Source organism: Eptesicus fuscus, chromosome 11 (genome assembly GCF_027574615.1).
Source record: "Eptesicus fuscus isolate TK198812 chromosome 11, DD_ASM_mEF_20220401, whole genome shotgun sequence".
Classification (NCBI taxonomy): domain Eukaryota; kingdom Metazoa; phylum Chordata; class Mammalia; order Chiroptera; family Vespertilionidae; genus Eptesicus; species Eptesicus fuscus.
Genome location: NC_072483.1, coordinates 58,840,814 through 58,858,719, shown reverse-complemented (window position 1 = coordinate 58,858,719; position 17,906 = coordinate 58,840,814). Strand labels below are relative to the sequence as shown.

The 17,906-nt window shown below is 45.9% G+C and overlaps 1 protein-coding gene across 1 annotated transcript in view; it reads right to left on the bottom strand.

Moving 5' to 3' along the window:
• Window positions 1-17,906, bottom strand: part of HDAC4 (histone deacetylase 4) — a 230,705-nt gene that overhangs the window by 114,616 nt on the left and 98,183 nt on the right. The window contains exon 3 of the mRNA XM_054723477.1: window positions 745-816. Coding sequence (XP_054579452.1) covers window positions 745-816 — 72 coding nt within the window. The remainder of the gene's footprint in view (window positions 1-744; window positions 817-17,906) is intronic.

Here is a 17,906-nt window from a genome sequence, read left to right as displayed (position 1 = left end):
CACAGAGCAAAAACCACAGAGACAGAGGCCTTCAGGACACGGCGAGGGCAAGGGTCCAGCAGCACTGCCCTCAAAGCCCTGGCGGAGCATGTACATGACCGAGCGACAATAGCTCACTCACACCCCAGGACTTCAGTAGGTTAGTTTTCTTTTCAGTAAGGCCAAGCGGCCTGTGAAGAACAAACAGTACCCACTCTGAGCTGAAACTCTGCAGGACATCACACGGGGAGAGATGTTTTACAGAAAAAGGAAAGAAAAAAATTTCCATGGCCATGTAAACTTGGGAAACTTTGTTAAAAGCATACAATTTAGAAATATCATATATGGACTGAAAGATTTATAACCACAGTTGAAGCTTTTTTGTTAAAAAAAAAAAATCAAAAGTGCTTAGGAAACAATGTCATGGACTCAGTTCACCTCTAGAAAGGCTGGGGCCATGGTCAAAATGTCACCGCCAATGGCCCTGTGGCCTCCCCTGGTGTGGAACTTCTGGCCCCAGCTCCAGCTCAGATACAGCCTCTGGCATTGCATCAGAGAGGATGGCCCATCTCTGCCACCCAAGTAACATCCAGTCAGTGCCCATTTCATTCCCAGGACGGGCAGCCTATTTTACCCCAGAAAAAGGTCCCCCATCTTCATGGAGCTGGTAACTCCACTCCTTTCTCTCCGTGCTCTCCCAAGAAAGTGGAGTCTCGAAATAGCCTTCAGGTGAGCCGGGCCCCAGGGCTGAGAGTGCTGACTTACCAGTGCTGGACATGTGGTTCACACGGGCTGGGTTTAGCAGCTCCACGGGTTGGTCTCGGCCAGAAAGTCCATCTGCAGGACAGAGAAAGTGTTTGGCTTCAGGAACTGCTTGAATTTCAATGAGAACACTTTACATTCAGAACCTCCACGAAGCAAATCCTCGAAAACAATGATAATGTATGTGTCCTTCTTACTTTAAAGATGACGGATTTAATTCCATCATGGGTCATTTTTATTGGCTGAATCAGAAAATAAAAGACCCTCGATAGAATAACCAAAACAGTCCCCAAGTGAAGTTCCCAAACTGGCAAACACCAATTTCTGGCCAAAAATCTGGCTTAGCTGTTTGGTTTACTTCAGTCAGCAACCACATTATACCTACTTGTGTTTATCAGAAGTCAGCCTTCCTGCAGAGACCACAAGCATAAAGACAATAACAACAGAAGAGCTACTCATTCTTGCCCGGCACTAACAAATGGCCTGCGTATTGAGGGAAACAGCCCCCAGGAGGCAGCTTAGCTTAAAGCAGTGGTGGGTATGCGGGCGGGACAGTCAAGGAAACAGATGAAGACACAAACCTTTTAGAAAAATACCTGGCCAGGAACTGACAATGTTTATCAGACGGTTTCTGTTGCATCCCCTTTTAGACTTGGACTGTCTTTAGGAATGGTGTCTATGTGTTCAGGCTACTGCGGAGCTGGGCACAGAGACTGTCCACCACCCAAGCTTGTAGCAGGCTGCATGTAGACAGCCTGAGATTTTCCACATTCTCTCAGAGAGAAAAGAAAGAAAACTCTGGTAAAACTTCCAGGAATCACGCTTCTTTAAAATTAGCTCCTGACAAGTGTGTCAAACGGCCTGCGTGAGAGGCACATCATTATCCATGACAGTGTGGAAGGTACTTTCCTTACCAACTTAAGGGCGAAAACACAAGTTGCACAGAGCAGCCATCAGGTCCCTGAGGCAGACTTTCAATAATGTCAAAAACAAGTAACTTCTGCTCTACTGACTGTCATAAAACATTGCTTTGTATCCAAAATGGATAACATTTTGTGCAGCCTTCACATTTTGTGTTATACAACACCCATGTGTGTCTTTGGAGATGTTAAAAATCTAAGGACAAAATTAGTGACCCAAGAAGGTCTAAAAGGGTGCTCCTGAGAGCTGACGACCATCTGAGGAAGGAAGGCAAGGCGGGTGAGGCCCCCAAACTGCCCTCTGGTATGGCCTGCATGAGCCCCTCAGCACTGCACCATGGGAGAGAGACGGAGCAGCTCTGACTGTGCACCTGCAGGGACAGCAGCTCCTGGGCAGCTCAGAGAACCAAAAGCTGGTATGTGTAGTCTCTCCCACAGTCAGCACCCCCTCCCCAATTCTGGCCATGTGAAGGTATCACAATAGTTATAAGAAAACAGCATATTTGGGGTTAAGACAGTCCACGCTCCCTGAGTCAAGAGCAGGATGGAGGCCACTGAGGCCACCATGCCCAACTACTGAGGGTTTTCTCCTGGAGCACAACCACCCCAAGCTGGCCTGACCACAGAACTGTAAACCTAAGGCTATGAGCACCTTTACTGCCACTCACACAGAGACCTCGAGACAGTGATGGGAAATGGGTCTCAAACCTTTCTCCTGAAAAGAAATTGATTTCATTTATAAGTGGAGTGATTCGTTTTGAAAACTGAAAAATTCAGGAAAGTATATACATATTCTGACTTTTAACCCACTGTGATCACTTCAGAAACACCAAAAGGCACTTCTGAAAACCTGTCCAGCTGCAGCTCCCGAATGGGCGGGGTCAGAGCCAGGTGCTGCGAGGTACCACCTGTACAGGGCTCCACAGCTGGGCTCTGAGAAAGCAAGGGCTATTCTCTCTGGCTCCACCAGCCAATACACATCCCTAAACCATCCTCCTCCAGTCACCTCCTCAATGTCCACCCTCAGCTTCCATCTGAGAGAAACGCTAGGATCAGAAGCAGTTAAGACACCCAGACGCCAGCCAGTGTCCTCATTTCACACTGCGGTCCATGGCGCAGCGCAGCATCCAGCTCAGTACAGACCTTCCATGTGGGATGAAACTGCTATCTGCCCCAGGCCTAAAGATCTCAGTGCTCGCCACATGAATAAATGATGCCTAATAATACGTTCCTCCACCCACACTAAAGCTGGAAGATGCATTAAACCTCCATGCAATCAATCCCGAGTGTAAGTTAAAGACACGCAGTATCAGAGTATTCAAAAGCTTCACTGTGTGGTTTAAATCACTGTATGGCTGGGCTGAGTCTTGGCTCACCCACCACATTTCCGGGCCTAGGGTATGTCATACTGAGTCACCAGAAAATAATCGTATGCGTGAACTAGCTGGCAGCCCACAAAACACTGCCATTGGATAACAGCATGACAGATTCCAAACGTAAACTGAAGCCGAGCACAGCGCATGGTGTCAGGGAGAGGGACTGTGCCTGTGCTCAGTACACAGACAGGCTGGGCTGGCTGACATCAAGGCAACCTGTACACTCATGCCCTAACCCTGACCTTTCCACATCCTTGTAGAATAAAGTCCGACTTAGATCTAGTAGGAAAGTGTTCTGGGCTAGCGTTAGGTTACTATTAAAGTGTCCTTCCTCTCCATAAAGAAGCTACCATGTGAAACTGCCTACGAACAGCAGAAGGGTCTAAACACACAGACACTGCAGAGGGGCAAGCAGAGAGGCCTGTCACCAGACACTTGCAGGAGAAGACAGGGCAGCAGCATGAGCCCTGGACAGCTAAACGTCCCGCCCTCGGCTCCTCCCAAGTCACTCATTCAGCAGGACACCATAAGCAGAAGCTGTAACCTCATCACTAAAGGAGGGAGACAAAAGCCAAAAACAGGTGCTTTCAAAGAAGGCAGGTGACAGACCTGATAGGCAGGCCTCATGGAGTTCAGCAGAACAGAGTGCCTGGGAGATGTCTCTGAGCAGAAGCAAACAATGGAGGGCCACCAAGAACAGACTGGACATTGGGACATGAGACACAGACAAGCACTACCACCTCTAATACCCAGAGTCCTGGCCCCAGAGTCCTGCAATTACCTGGTTCAGGTGCCCAGACTGAGTCCTGGGTGTGTGACCTGGGCATGTGGTTGGTAAGAACCTGATCACATGGCAAAGACTTGGCTTGGGACCACAGGGAACACAGAGGCATGTTGGTCCTCCTCTACTCTTAGAGGATTCAAATCTAATTACAAGGGAAAGACGTCCCAACTCCTTGTAATACTTGCAGCGGCACCCTATATGTGTAAGTGACGTGCCACACAAACTAATGCCATAGTAATAAGACAAGAAAGTTAGAGTGAAGCAGCACAGGGACCAGAGTCGGTGACATATCCAACCAAAGGCCTGACAAATCCGGTTCCATATCTCAGTTCCCATAAAAGAGACTTCAGGATGTGCAGCTGGGACCAAGTTCTGGGACAAAGCAGAAACCACATTTGAGGGGCAGGAGCTGCAAAGGCTGAGATGACAGTTCAGAACACAGATCTAAGTGCATCACTAGCATGTAACCAGGTAGCCAAAAGGCAAAACACACACTTCGCCAGGAAGAAACAGCAAACAGTGGAAATACAGCCACACAGATACAAGGCCAGTGGCCATGGAGACACACTGGTCCACGAGCCCACGCAGGCTTGCACCTTAATGCTATGTTGCTTCTGACAGCATGTTCCAGAGTGAGCTGAAATGAGGATTAGGCATAATTTCCATATTTACATCCTTTGCTGAAAGTCCTAAGCTTCGGAAGGAAGCAGCGGTAAGAACCTAACATTTAACAGGAAGAAAGCCATCAAAGTCCTACTTCCTCTTGGACCCTGAAACACCCACTGCAGGTAGGTTTTCTCCCTAGTCTGCCTCCACGGGAGAATCTAATCTGGAAACACACTGGATGGGACTGTGGTACTTCATGTCCGCAAATGGCTACTTAATTAGCTCATGGAGCTGAAAGAGGAGCGTACATGCAGAAAACAGAAGTGGGGAGCATGCATGTCCTCCAAGTCCCCTCACAATGTGATTCACCGTGGGTGCGCACAGAGCACAGTCACCTGTGCTCCGGGAGCTGACAGGACCATGCTCACAAAGAAACAGCAGGGTCTGTTTCAAGATTATAGGCTCTAGCTTAAAAATAACTGTCTGCTGTAACTCAGTGTCGTCCCGAGGGGCAGCACAGATGGCTTTCAGAACTCTACCTTGAGTGATAAGCACCGAGGTCTCTAACTAAAATCATGGCCTTTGGAGCCAAAGGAACCTCACTCTCAACTCACCTGGCCTGCTCCCACCTCTTACTCATGGGGAAAGGGCCCAGCAAGGCTGAGCTCTGTGCCCAAGATCATGCGGTTGGTACCCCCAGAACCCAGTATGGTCTCATCTAAACCAGTTGCAAACCTGAACTGGACCTGGGGCAAAAGCTCACTCACCAGGACCTGTACCAGCAACTTAGGGCTTCAGGAACAGCCGACTCCTCCACCCCAGGAACCTGTGCTAAAAAGGAAAGAAACGGAAGAAAGCAGGAAAAGACAGACAACACTAGGAAAAAAAGAGAGAAGAAAGGGGGTGGGATGGATGAAAGCACATCCCAGTTAGGATTCAACCTCCTCCAGTCACCTCCTCAATGTCCACCCTCCTTCACTTTTCAGGTCCAAGTTTCCAAAATTTCTAAAGAACAGAGTTCACAGGGCCTTCTATGGAACCCACTGACAAAGTCGGGCAAGTGCCAGAGATACCGGCCCAGGGAGGCCCCCGGCCCTAGCTGCACTGTGAAACCTGCACAGCTGCCTGCCTGGGGACAACTGAACTGTCCCCTCCTGGAAGGCATGGGCATGCAGGTCAGACCAGGCATGGTCAACCAGCGGGGACTCAAATAATGTGGACCAAAGCAATTTCTGTGACAACTCCCATGTAATCTATGTGATGAAAGAGCCAAAGCAAAACTTTCAGACACTGAAGAAGGCGGCTCCACCCCTTCCATGATAGAAGTATATATTACACTAGAGGCCTGATGCATGAAACTCTGGGGCTCGGCCCTCGCAACCCTCGCAACCCCGGCTTCGTCTGGAAGGTCATCCAGAAGGATGTCCGGAAGGTTGTTCGGCTGTCCGGTCTAAATAGCATATTACGCTTTTATTATTATAGATAATTACAGAGCATCTGCATTTTACTACCAACAAGAACATTATGTTTCTTGGACCAATAAAGGCAGTCCATGAGACACACACACAGGTGTTACCTGTGAGAGATGGGGTGGGGGAGAAATTATGGGGAACAGCCCCCCATATACTACCCAGTCCCACCCAGGTGGGGAGGAAGAGGTATCTCAAGTTAATTTTGCCTCTGGAATGACAAGGAGACCAAGCATCTTTCTACATGCATACTGGTAATCTGAATTCAAGTCTTTCGTCCATTTTTTTTGTTAATTGGGTTTTCTTTCTCTTACTGTTTCAGAGGAATCTTCTGTTAATTATACACTGTAGATAACACCTCCAAAATGATGGCTTCTCTTTATTTAAGACCACAGGTATCAATCTTTCTGTTAAAGCTTATGCTTTTTATGTCAAGTTCAAGGAAATTTGCCCTACCTGGAGGTTGCAAAGATGTTTTATTACACTGTCATCTACAGTTTTGTATCTTCCCTTTCATAGGCACATGGGGGTGGAATGATGCAGCGGCTGACCTTCCCAAGCACCTGCTCTGCTTCTGTCACACCAGCAAGGCTTCCTGTGTCACACCTGAGGCTAGGTCAGGGCAGACAGGGCCAAGTGTCCAAGTGCCCCAGCAGAGCACTGGGGCAACGAGCAGAAAGGCTGGTGCTCAGTGAAGAAGATACCACAGGCAACACTTCACAGAAGGGAGATCAGAGCTGGTTACTTGGGAATTTTCTTTGGGGAAAAGGCTGCCTCACCCACACCTATTTGAGATACAATCCACAACCAAAAAGCTTCGGTAATGGGGAAAGAATAGCTCGAGGCACAGGCCACAAGGAGGAACATCGGTGGAGCGGTCTGAGGGCACAGCGGGGTCTGTCCTGTCTCCACAGAGCTGGATAACACTGAGCCAGAGAGTAACAGGGCCTGAACACCAAGGGTTGAGCAGAGTCAACAGCTTGGCGGGTGGGCATTGCTGGCGTCCAGGCAGCAGTGCTCTGAAGGCCAGACAAAGCTCTCTGTTGTGTGGTCAGAGGGAACATTTCCTGGAGGAAGCTTCTCAGTACGTCTTTCAGCCGGTCCTCCGGGACCAGTCTATCATGCTCCTTCCTCCTTGAGTGAGACAACATGGAGACCCACCGTTCTCAGCTGCTCTCACCGAGTGGCCCGGCCCAGCTCAATTAACTATTAACAAGAGATATAGACAAATCTGGAGAGAATATCCTAGCCACCTTTGAAAACAGATCTGTCCCAGCCCCTAAAAGGACATCCATCTGCCCCACAGGACGACTGAATCGGGTGAGTCATTCCAAAGCTGTTTTGGAGCACTAGAGGTGTAGGAGGGGACAGTAGCTTCAGCTGTAAACTCTGTAGGTTTCTGAGTCTATATGAGAAATAGCAGACAACAAAATCACATAGCAATACCATAAAAAAGCACCCCAAATCTATACAGGGCTCACTGAAGTTCAGAATCGTCATCAGCACAGGTTCCCTAGGCGAAATCAGCAAGGTTCAAAGTCAAGCCATAAGACCAACACTGAAGCCAGCTCTGACACATACTTGTGAATAACCCCCTTCTCCCATTGCTCAGGCTCACAGCTGGGTCTGTGAAAACCTGGAGGAAAACCCTTCCTAGTACCTACCACTGTTCTGCAGGAGTCCTGCTTTCTGAACCAACACCTCTTAACTGCCCAGCAGTGTAATGAACATAGTTTAAAGAGCAGGGCACGAAATCAGCTCCTCTCCACTCCCCCACACATCGATGATGCTACCACTCTATCCTGCCTGGACACAGAACATAGGCCAAGGCATCTGATGGGGCCCAGTATCTCCTGAAAATGTGAGTCAGCACTACCTCCATGTGATGGATGAGCCACTTCTCTGAACACTCTCTGCATCGCTGAGCATTAAAAATTAGCTCACAGGTGTTTGTGGTTAAATGATAGGAAGCCAGAAAATAGGCACATACTAATAAGCAGCTCAAGAAAAATGAGTCCCTAACTAATAACAATAAACCAGAACAGCCATTTGGACCAAGTCCACGCAGGCATACTAACTGTGTGGCTGTAGAGCAGTCAAGCTTCACCCTAACCCAGCAGGCCTGGCAAGATGGAAACAGAGTGTGGACCCTGCTCACCCTTTCCCCAGCCACACTGGCATCGGAGGCAAGTCTTGTCCTTCATACAGAAAAAGGAGCCTTTGCCTTCTCCCTTTAATGCAAGGTTTCAGAAGTGACCAAGCACACAGCACACTCAGGGAATGCTCGACTATGCCGGCCACGGAGGGACCTCGAGCCACCAGGCTGAATGCCAGCAGCAGGAGCCCAAGGGACACTCAGCCCCAGAGGTCACATCGGCAAATGTCTGCTGATATCGTGCTATTGCAACAGCCAACAGTCACCTGGGGTCGAAAGGCTTTCTCCCCTAGCACTCTTTAGGACAGTATTTGCTCCAAGTCACTGAAAGTATATTTAGTTTCCCTAAACTAACATTCTGGCCATATCTTGCCAGAATAAAACAACAAAGTTTACTTTCTAAATCAGAAATAAGAGCTAACTGGTACTGGGCACTTACTATGGATCAGGCACTTGTCTAAGAGTTTATTCCTGTTATAGCGTGCTTAGTACTCACCAGGGAAACAAATGGTATAAGTACTATTATTGCTCCCATTTTAAAGATGAAAAAGTAAGCAAGAGGTATGATGAAGGTCATCGTGATCAAGGTCAGACCAACTCTGCAGTTCTACCTCTCCACACTGCCCACTCTACCTACAAATTCACATCATTCATTCATTCATTCATTCATTCAACAAATGTTACTGAACTAGTTATTGAGTGACTGTCATAATTCTGGGGGTAAAGCCTGGCACCCTAATCTTCCACTGGTGAAGACATGACACACACACACATAGTAAACCGTGTGGTTTCATGCTGGGAGTAGAAATCATGGGGGTAGGATGTGATTGGGGATTATTCCTTTAGATAAAGTGATTGAGTGAGTCCTGTGAGGTGGTGACATCTGATCAGACACTTGAATGACATGCAAGAAGGAGCCATCTAAACCACCTGAGCAAGAGTGTCCTAGGCAGGGACAGCAAGGGGAAGGCCCTGAAGAGCAAGTGCTGTGGCACCCAGTAAAAGGAGCCAAGGAGCCAGAACAGTGTGAGCGGACCCGAGCTGGCCACTGGTCCTGAAGGCTCCTTTCTGCTGTCACAAAGAACATGACCCAGGGCTGGGGGACAGAGGGAGAATAGAAGCAGGGAGAAGAGTGAAGGCTGTTTCCATGGTCCAGATGAGGATGAGGATGCTCGCCACAGAGCTGGGAGATGTGGTCCAATGTGGGCTCTATTGTAAAGGTGAGTCCACTGGGACTTCTGGGTGGATGACACAGGGGTCTGCAGAACAAAGACACTCACCCAGGTATGACAGACCAGGAGAAGATTGAGGTGGTGTGTTTGCTGGGGAAAGGCTGGGAATCCAGAAGGCAAGTCTCACTGACCTGTTCATTCTGAAAGACCCGCCGGCATTCTGAAGAGCAAATGGAACTTAAAACCTCCTCTCGTTACTTTATGACTTTCTCAGAAAAAAATTACCAAAAATGTTCAAGATTTGTCAATGGTTCAAAATTCAAGATATTATGTATTTCAGTTTAGCTATTCCACTCATCTTGCCAGTTTATAGGCCCTGCCACTGCTCCCTGCCCACCCCTTAACACACTCTTCACTGCTGCCCTCACTCCCACTGCCCAGATGCCCAGCATCCTGGGTGGGCCTCACCTTCAAAATATGTATCAATCTCTGCAGCTGAGCTGCTAAAAGAAAAAGAGGGAACTTAGTATTAAATGGTATACACTCCACCCAGAAATCTTGCCAGGAAACAAGTGCACAAAGCACCCAGAGGTGAGTGTGTTCACCTATGTGGTCGGTGCCTTGTGCTGGTTTCACCTCCTCCCCAATGCAGACTAGTTTCCCTTCCCACGGGCACTGTGCACATGGACGGTCACTGCTCCAGACTGCAGCCTCATCTGGAGCACCTCCCTTGGTGGCAGCACCTGCCATATCGCAGGTGCCACACATTTCCTGTTACGGTGCATAGATGTCCCCTGGTTCAATCAAATGCCCTGATTTAATTTCATGTTTCTGACACATGCTTTCAGGAGCCAAGTGTGCTCCAGACATGGCATCAGGTTCTGGGAACCCTGTGCTAACAGAGACAGACTGCCCTCTAGGGCCACAGACCATGGAGAAGATGAGCAAGTACTATAACACCACCGTTTCATCCTCAGCACCCAGGTATCAACCCCAAAGATGTGCCCAAAGACCCTGGAATGCCTCGCCAGAACCAGTAGGGTGACAATGAATCCCACACTGTGCCCATGGGACAAGGTGCATGTCTGTATGACCCAAAAACTTCCTGGCCTCCCTTGTGTCTCAACCAGGACAGCTCTGCACAGTGACTACTTGTCCCCATCTGCTGCTTGGGGGCTGTCAGAGGCTGGATTCTCCCTCCAGCAGCTCATCTAGGGGCAGGAACAGTAGGTACAGAACCGAAGTTCTCTCCCACTGGTGGGGAAGCACCCAGCAGTCTGACAGTTTCAATGCTCACCATCAGCAGTGACCCATGACACTGGGCTCTCCTAACATCTCAACCTTTCCCAGGGGAAATGAATTTCAAGGGATCCAGCCCTTAAGGGTCTAGGAAAGTGCTTCCTCCCTAGAAGCTATCATGCTCCATCCACTTGCCCGCATCCCAGATGGGAAGGATGACTTTCTGCAGTCTGACACTGGACTGTCAAGTCCGGCAGGGCCCTGCTAGCAGAGTTCTCGGCAAAAGGAAGACAAGAGAGAACGTCCCATGAATTACACTAGGGCAGTGGTCGGCAAACTGCGGCTCGCGAGCCACATGCGGCTCGCGAGCCGCGGTTTGCCGCTCTGTTGACTAATGAGTTTGCCGACCACTGCCTTAGGGAAAAACACTTAGAAAACATTTTAATAATGTACTAATGTCTCTAACCTGAAGTCAAAACTTCTGGGTAAGGGTAATGCCTTACGCAGTGGTTGGCAAACTCATTAGTCAACAGAGCAGCAAGCCGAGGCTCGCGAGCCGCAGTTTGCTGACCACTGCACTAGGGGATGAGCTGCCAGACCTGGGTCTTGGAGAGAACTTCCTCTTCCCGGACCTCCACCACACACCTCAGGGTTCACCTACAGCCCCCAGGCAGAAACAAGCGCAAACAGTCTGAAGAGTCCCACCTCCCACCCCCGAGCCCAGAGCCACACAGAGTCCAGCACAAAGGAGGGCTTTCAACAGGGGCAGCTTCTGTTTCAGAAGCTTTGAATTATTTCTAGTTTTCCTTTCTTTTATTTTTGTATCACCTAATAATATACAGCATATTATTTTTAAAGTTATATCTATTCTGTTAAAATTTTTAAATATATCTTTTTATTTTAAGAAGAGAGGGGACATACAAGTCATGCTACCTAAATACCACAGCTGTTAGCATTTTAGCAGACTTGCGGGGAGATTTCCAGCCTCCCAGACATGATGTGTACATGACAATACTGCAACCCGCTTCACACAAGCACCTCCTTAGAGCCCAGACCGTGTGCTCCCTCTGTGCCCAATGCTAAGTGCTCAGAGGCTTGCATGTGTGCTCAAGGTCACTTTATCAACATTATTTCTCTCAAGAATTCCACAGCACACCCCTCCCTCCAACAAAGCTAGCTTACTCCAAAAAGGCCTGCAATCTGCAAAAGTCACTCTTACATTTTCATTACACACAGTGTGGATGTACTCTACAGATCACAGCTTCCCCCAAATCAGACTCTCTAAACCTGATCATTATTCCTTTTATAGCCACTTTTATACAATGCTAACTTCAGTTTCTAAAAATACAGTGATTACAATGTATCATGTTCTATTTTAACCTTCTAAAAATAGAGCTACTGGCAGGAGCAGCAATTTGCTGTTAGATGTTAACTATGCTAATGTCGGTGACAGGATATGAATTTCTGTCCTTTTGACTCTTTCAGCCTGTTGCTTCCACATGACTACTGAGGAGTCCAGCACCTGCAGCTGGTGGCACCAAGGTTCAGCTGTGAGTGCAGCACCCAGCATCCAGTGCCAGAGCCCAGATCCACTCCTAGTTGTCCCTGACCTCACATAACGACCTGGTGGCCTCATTTTCCACATCTGTAAAATGGGTGACATGTTCACCTCACAGGACCAAAAGGATTAAACCAGGCCACTGAGTGAGCTCCCTGAGCCCCCCCACCTGACACCTAGCTCACCGGACCTGCTCACAAACAGCAGGACCACGTGCCATGAAAACCAAAGTGTGGAAGTGCGTCCTCTGACTTTCACTCCCACCAGCAGGTGCGTTATTTCCCAGGTTTCAGCAGTAATTAAAGAAAAATCAAGAGACACAGGAAGGAGCAATAAAACAGGAAGCTTTGATGTCCCACACAAGTCCTCCTTGAGGACAGACCAACAGGTCTGTGCATGCACTGGGCCTCACTTCTTCTTCTCCAAAGGACAGGCTGGCCCAGACCAGGCTGGAGAGTGGTAGACTATTTCCAAATAGCCAGGATGGCTTATTAAACAACAAACAACCTTTCCACATTTTGAAGCTTCATATCTACATATATTCTTAGATATATACAAATTTATAGGCTATTTCTCCTTATCGTCTGTTTTGTAATGGAGTAGTAATCTTTGAATTAAGAAGTAGAAATAAAATCATTTCTCCCCTGCTCTCCACATACACACGTGCACTCTCACTTTCCAAACTGTTCTCTATAAGCAAACCACCAGTTGATGCTCCCTGACTCAGCCCCCACACCCTTGCCTCCCAGCAAGAGTCCTGTGCACCTGGCACTACATGGAGCAGAGTAGAAGCCTGATGACATTTTCATCCCAAAGTCACCTGCTCTACAGACTACCTGAATTGGTGACATGTCTTCAGCTTCTTGTAAGCTATCATAATTATTGGAACACATTCATTTCATATTTTTCAATATTTAAATCAGATGAAATTCAATCATGTCCCAGTGTATTCGTTTGTGACAATGAGTAAAAGAATAATGGAGCAAAGGAAATCTGTAGAAACTACACCAAAAAAAAAAGCAGCCTTTCTTATTCTATATAACCAATTACACCAGTATAGACAGATTATGTCCAACTGCTTAGGCATGAAAGCAATCTGTAATTAAAATGAGCACCCTTAGGTGGGTACTCAGTTATGATTGATCTACATTAAAAAATATCCACAGACAATGAGAAAGAAGGGCAGCCTTTAACTCAACTGTAAGAAAAGAGGAACTGAAAACGAGAGTGGTCGAGTCTGTGCTGCTTGGCTGACACACTGAATTAACAGGGACATCTGTGGCAAAAACCAATTTCACACCCGGGAAAACACAGGGCCTATCCATGTCCACAACACAGAGCTGAACAATTTACAAAGTTATCACAACATGAGGTTCCTGAACCTTACTAGACTTAGTCCATAAGGGCTCCTCACTTCCCAAAACAAGAATATAGAAATGGTGAGTATAAAGTAGAATAAAATCCCACCCCAATTTTAAAAGAAAGACAGAGAAGACCCTGTTACCAGAGGAGAAAACAACAGGAGGTGCTCTCTGAGCAAGTGCACTGAGACCCAGAGTCCTTAGAACCAGCTCTGGGGTGAGCTGCAGGCACGTCCATTCAACTTGTCCTGACAGAGAGCTGGACTGAGACTCCTTCGTAAGGGCAGAACTCTGGAGGACTCTTGGATCTATAAAAATGGGGCTGGACAACTCCACCCACCAGGCCACGGAGGCAGAGGGATTGCTTGGAAGAGTCTCCTATGAAAAACTGAAGCCCTAAGCCTGGCCCATGTAAGTGTGGCCTCCAGATTCACATCGCTTAAACAGTTCTGGAATCCTAAGTCTAGAAATTAAGGTAAAATTTAGACCTGAGCTTGGGAAACCCTGGAATCCCATGAAAGTCAAGAAAATGACTTTCATGGGAAACAGCCATATCCCAGGACACATGAGATGCCAATGGCAGAAGAAGAAGAGGAAGGGAAGGGAGAGGGGAGAGAGGCAGGGAAGAAGAAAAAAAAACCAAACTCCTGCAGAAGAGCTTATAATTAAAGTAGAAAAGTACAAACAACATACATGTAAACAACCTGCCAACACCACAACACCAAGAGTGGTCGAATTTAGCTGCTTGTCCAGAGAAAAAACTCCAACGTATCTGCAAATATTAGAATATGGAAAATACTATGAAGCATGGATGTTTTAAAAAGACATTAAATAAAAGGAGAAAAACTATAATAAAAGATAGAACTCTGGAAAAAGAGAAATAGAAAACCATTAAAAAGAATAAAAAGTATCTTTCAGAATGAACTGGATGACAGGTCTATAGCACTAACCTGAATGCAGCACCAAAAGGAGAAAAGCTAGAGGAGAGAACCATGGGTAAAAAGGCAAGGTGGTCCAATAGGGTAATCTAGTATGACTTCCTGAAGTAAAGAAGAGAGAAAATACAGAAAAGGTAATATTCAAATCGATAATAAAGGAGAATATTTCAGAATTCCAGAGATATAAGAGTCCTTGTTTAAAAAGCATGCTAAATCCCAAGCAGGGTGAGTACAAATCTGCACACTGCAACACAGTATCAGAATATCCACCAAACAGGAAACAGAAGCACCAAGATGAAAACACAAATTACCTAAGAAGAAACAACACTGGACTGAGAGCTTAACTTTTTGACAGCAACAAAAAAGCCAGAAGACATTAAAACAGCTTCAAACTGCTAAGTGAAATACAAGTCACCTACAATTCTATACCCAGCTAAGCATTGTTCAAGAAAAAGGGCTCTTTTGGGGGCGGTTATCTACAAGCACTCAGAATGGTCCAGTGTTTGACATATTGGCAGAGGCTGTCCTACAATAAAGTCTCTAATAAAATGAGTACCTTTATACCGAGAAGGTTGGGAAAGCACCACAATCTGCATGTGGCCTGTGCCTAGGCTGACTTCATGGGTTCTGCTGTGAGACCCAAAGTTCTAGTGAAGTTGTCTAAAATGAAAAAACATGTCAGCAGGGCCTGTGGTTGGATCCACGTGTGCTAAATGTGTCCAAGACGGGATCAAGTGTGCTTTCCTTATTGAGGAGCGGGAAATGGTTGACAGTGTGGAAGGCACAAGCACAGAGTCAGCTAAATTTAAAATAGGAAGCTTTTTTGAGTAATAAAAACAATGAAAAGACAAAAGAAAGAAAAAAAGAGAAAAGAGACCTTTTATTGACAAAACTTGAGAATATTTGCCACTCAGAAACCATTGCTAAAATAACAACTAAAGGATTATTCAGAAAGAAGAAAATCATATCCAAAGTGAAAGTAAGATGCGCTACGGTAAAGCATTAGTGAACATGTAAGTAAACATAGGTAAGTACTGAATACTAAGTTAACTCAGAGTTTCATCTAGTCACCGAGACCACTTTCATTATGTGTAACACTGTTTCCTCAAACTTGGGTTTCGAAGTCACTGTCTAAAACAGCTCATTGGTTTCCTCTTAAGAACAATGTAAATACTAAAAATAAACAAGGTTCCCTCTTCACTTGGACAGTGAGGAAACTCATGGCTGAATTTCAGTTAATTTTTGAATAATGCAGGATTTACCAACCACATGCATTTCTGGGGCATACTTCTCTTTGGTAGACTATCATTTTTCCCTTTGCTCTGATTTCTTTATCTTGACTTACATCGCCCTCATTATGACATAAGAACTAAGAACATACATCCTTAAAACTGCAATGCACAGGTACCAAAGCCCTCACAATACTGCCTGGCTTCTTCGAGCTATGAAGGAGAGGCAACTGTTGAAATTGGCCCACTTTGGACAGTGCTTCACTGAGAAGAGAGTAACAGTTCATCAATGCTACTTTTATACATAGAAAACTACCAGGAATATGACTGACAGTAATCAATGCAGGGTTGCACTTGACACTACATTTGCATGGTGGAGAGCCCTTCTCTGAAATCAGCTACCCTTGTGCAAAAGCAACTACTTTTGAGAAATAATCAGCAAAAGATTGCTTATCCTTTGCTGCACTCAGAAATTAGTTCCAAGTAACCATCACTTGGGAAAGGATAAATCACTTTATGCAAATACTTTTGCAAAGGCTCTCTATTAATGCAAATATTATGTTTGTCTTTTATTTGAATGCAAACAGCATCTGCTTTGCACAGTCAATGCCATCACTTTGTAGTTTGTGCTGAGCAGCTCTAGTGCATTCCAGCTGCTTTTTTAGAGTAGGAAACAGATTTCCAGAGAGCTAGAGGCACAAAAGGAAGTTTATTGAAAGGAGAAAGCAAATGTGCTGGATTCCTGGGGAGGCTTCTTCAGTCTAAGGCAAGAGAGAAACAAGTCCAAAAATGAATTCCGAATTTACTTCTGGAGAGGTTTGGCTTCGTGTGTGGGATTTTCTTTTTTAATAGTTTTTACTAAAGAGGAAATTAGGGTTGCTTTTTATATATTCCTTTGCTGGAAAAATATACTCAGAAAAACAGATGTTGGAAAAGAAAAACTGGGCAGCACTAGGCTACCACCAGAGCAGAGGCTAGCTCCCTCTGAAAGTTCTGCCTTCACCCTGCATACCCCCCTCTTGCAGACAAGGATGGTGACCCCAAAGGCTCCTTGCTAAAAACACCGATGTCCCAAGATCACTTCACTAAGTACTCTTCTGCTTCTGACATAATCAAGAGCTCCTAAGAGGGGTGAAATCTTAATAGTTTTTGTATCAATGATCCTAAAACAATTACTAGTTCAGGAATAGTAGAGACTGAATGACTGGATGGATGGATGGACCATGATACAAATGAGGAAACAGATAATTTGAAAAGTTGATCCGAGTTCTTGCAGATTTCAAATATATTATACTTCCAAAATCTCTATCCAACCAAGGATGTCTGGAAATAGTCTAACCCTTCCATATTCATGGACTGCAGATATTTTAACCAATCAGACCCTCTAGATCAAGCATCTTCATGGAACAGACTACGAAGAAAAGGGGAACTTGGGTACTTTCAGATACCCCTCAAAATGAACTTGCCATTGAAACTCCAAAATATCTATAACAGATAAACACCTCCAATAATGGCCTTTAATAATTAACCTAGGTATTAATTTCTTTTCAAATTGACTAATTTTCACAGATACACTGCTATTCATCTTATGCTATTCCTCTTTTCCTCTAAGTCATACAGGAAGGGATTTTGTTTCTGAAAAATACACTCTGAACAACAACATTTGATGGATAAACATGACTTCTTCAAAAACACAAGTGCAAGAAAAAGTGAATGAGGTCCTCTGATCTAGTCTCACAACAGTGAACAACCAGAAAGCTACACCTGTTCAGAGAGAAAGGACATATATTAAGGTTCCATTTCAAGGGTTTAGAAATGAAGAGCAAAATAAACTCAAAGAGAGTTTTAAAAAGTAATAATAAAGAACAAAAATTACTGAAGTAGAAAAGATATAAACAGGATTAACAAAACCAAGAACAGGTTCTATAAAGACTAATAAAATGGAAAGCTCTCTGGTGAGAATGATGAAGATTGTCACAACTGAAAGGGGGATTGCTCCTGGCACCTAGTAGACACCCCATCTAAGGGAAATGTGAGGACCTTTATGCCAAGGAGTGGACTCTGGAGCCGCACGTGCACTTCACACCAGTCTCCCTACTTACCAGCAGGGCGATCGTGGCCATGTTTCTTCCCCCTAGCATGGGATCTCACAGCCTTGTCGTGAGGGTCAATCACATCACTGAAGATAAAAAGCATCTAGAACAGGTTCTCGTCAGTGTCCAGTAAACGACTAGGTTTCTACCTTCTTTCAAAAAAGTACAGAAGGCCTCAGGCCAGCCTACTGGCTTCTCTCTTCCCTCCCACTGGCCTCTCTTCCCTCCCACGATCCCAACACTACAGCAGAACCGCCTCAATAAA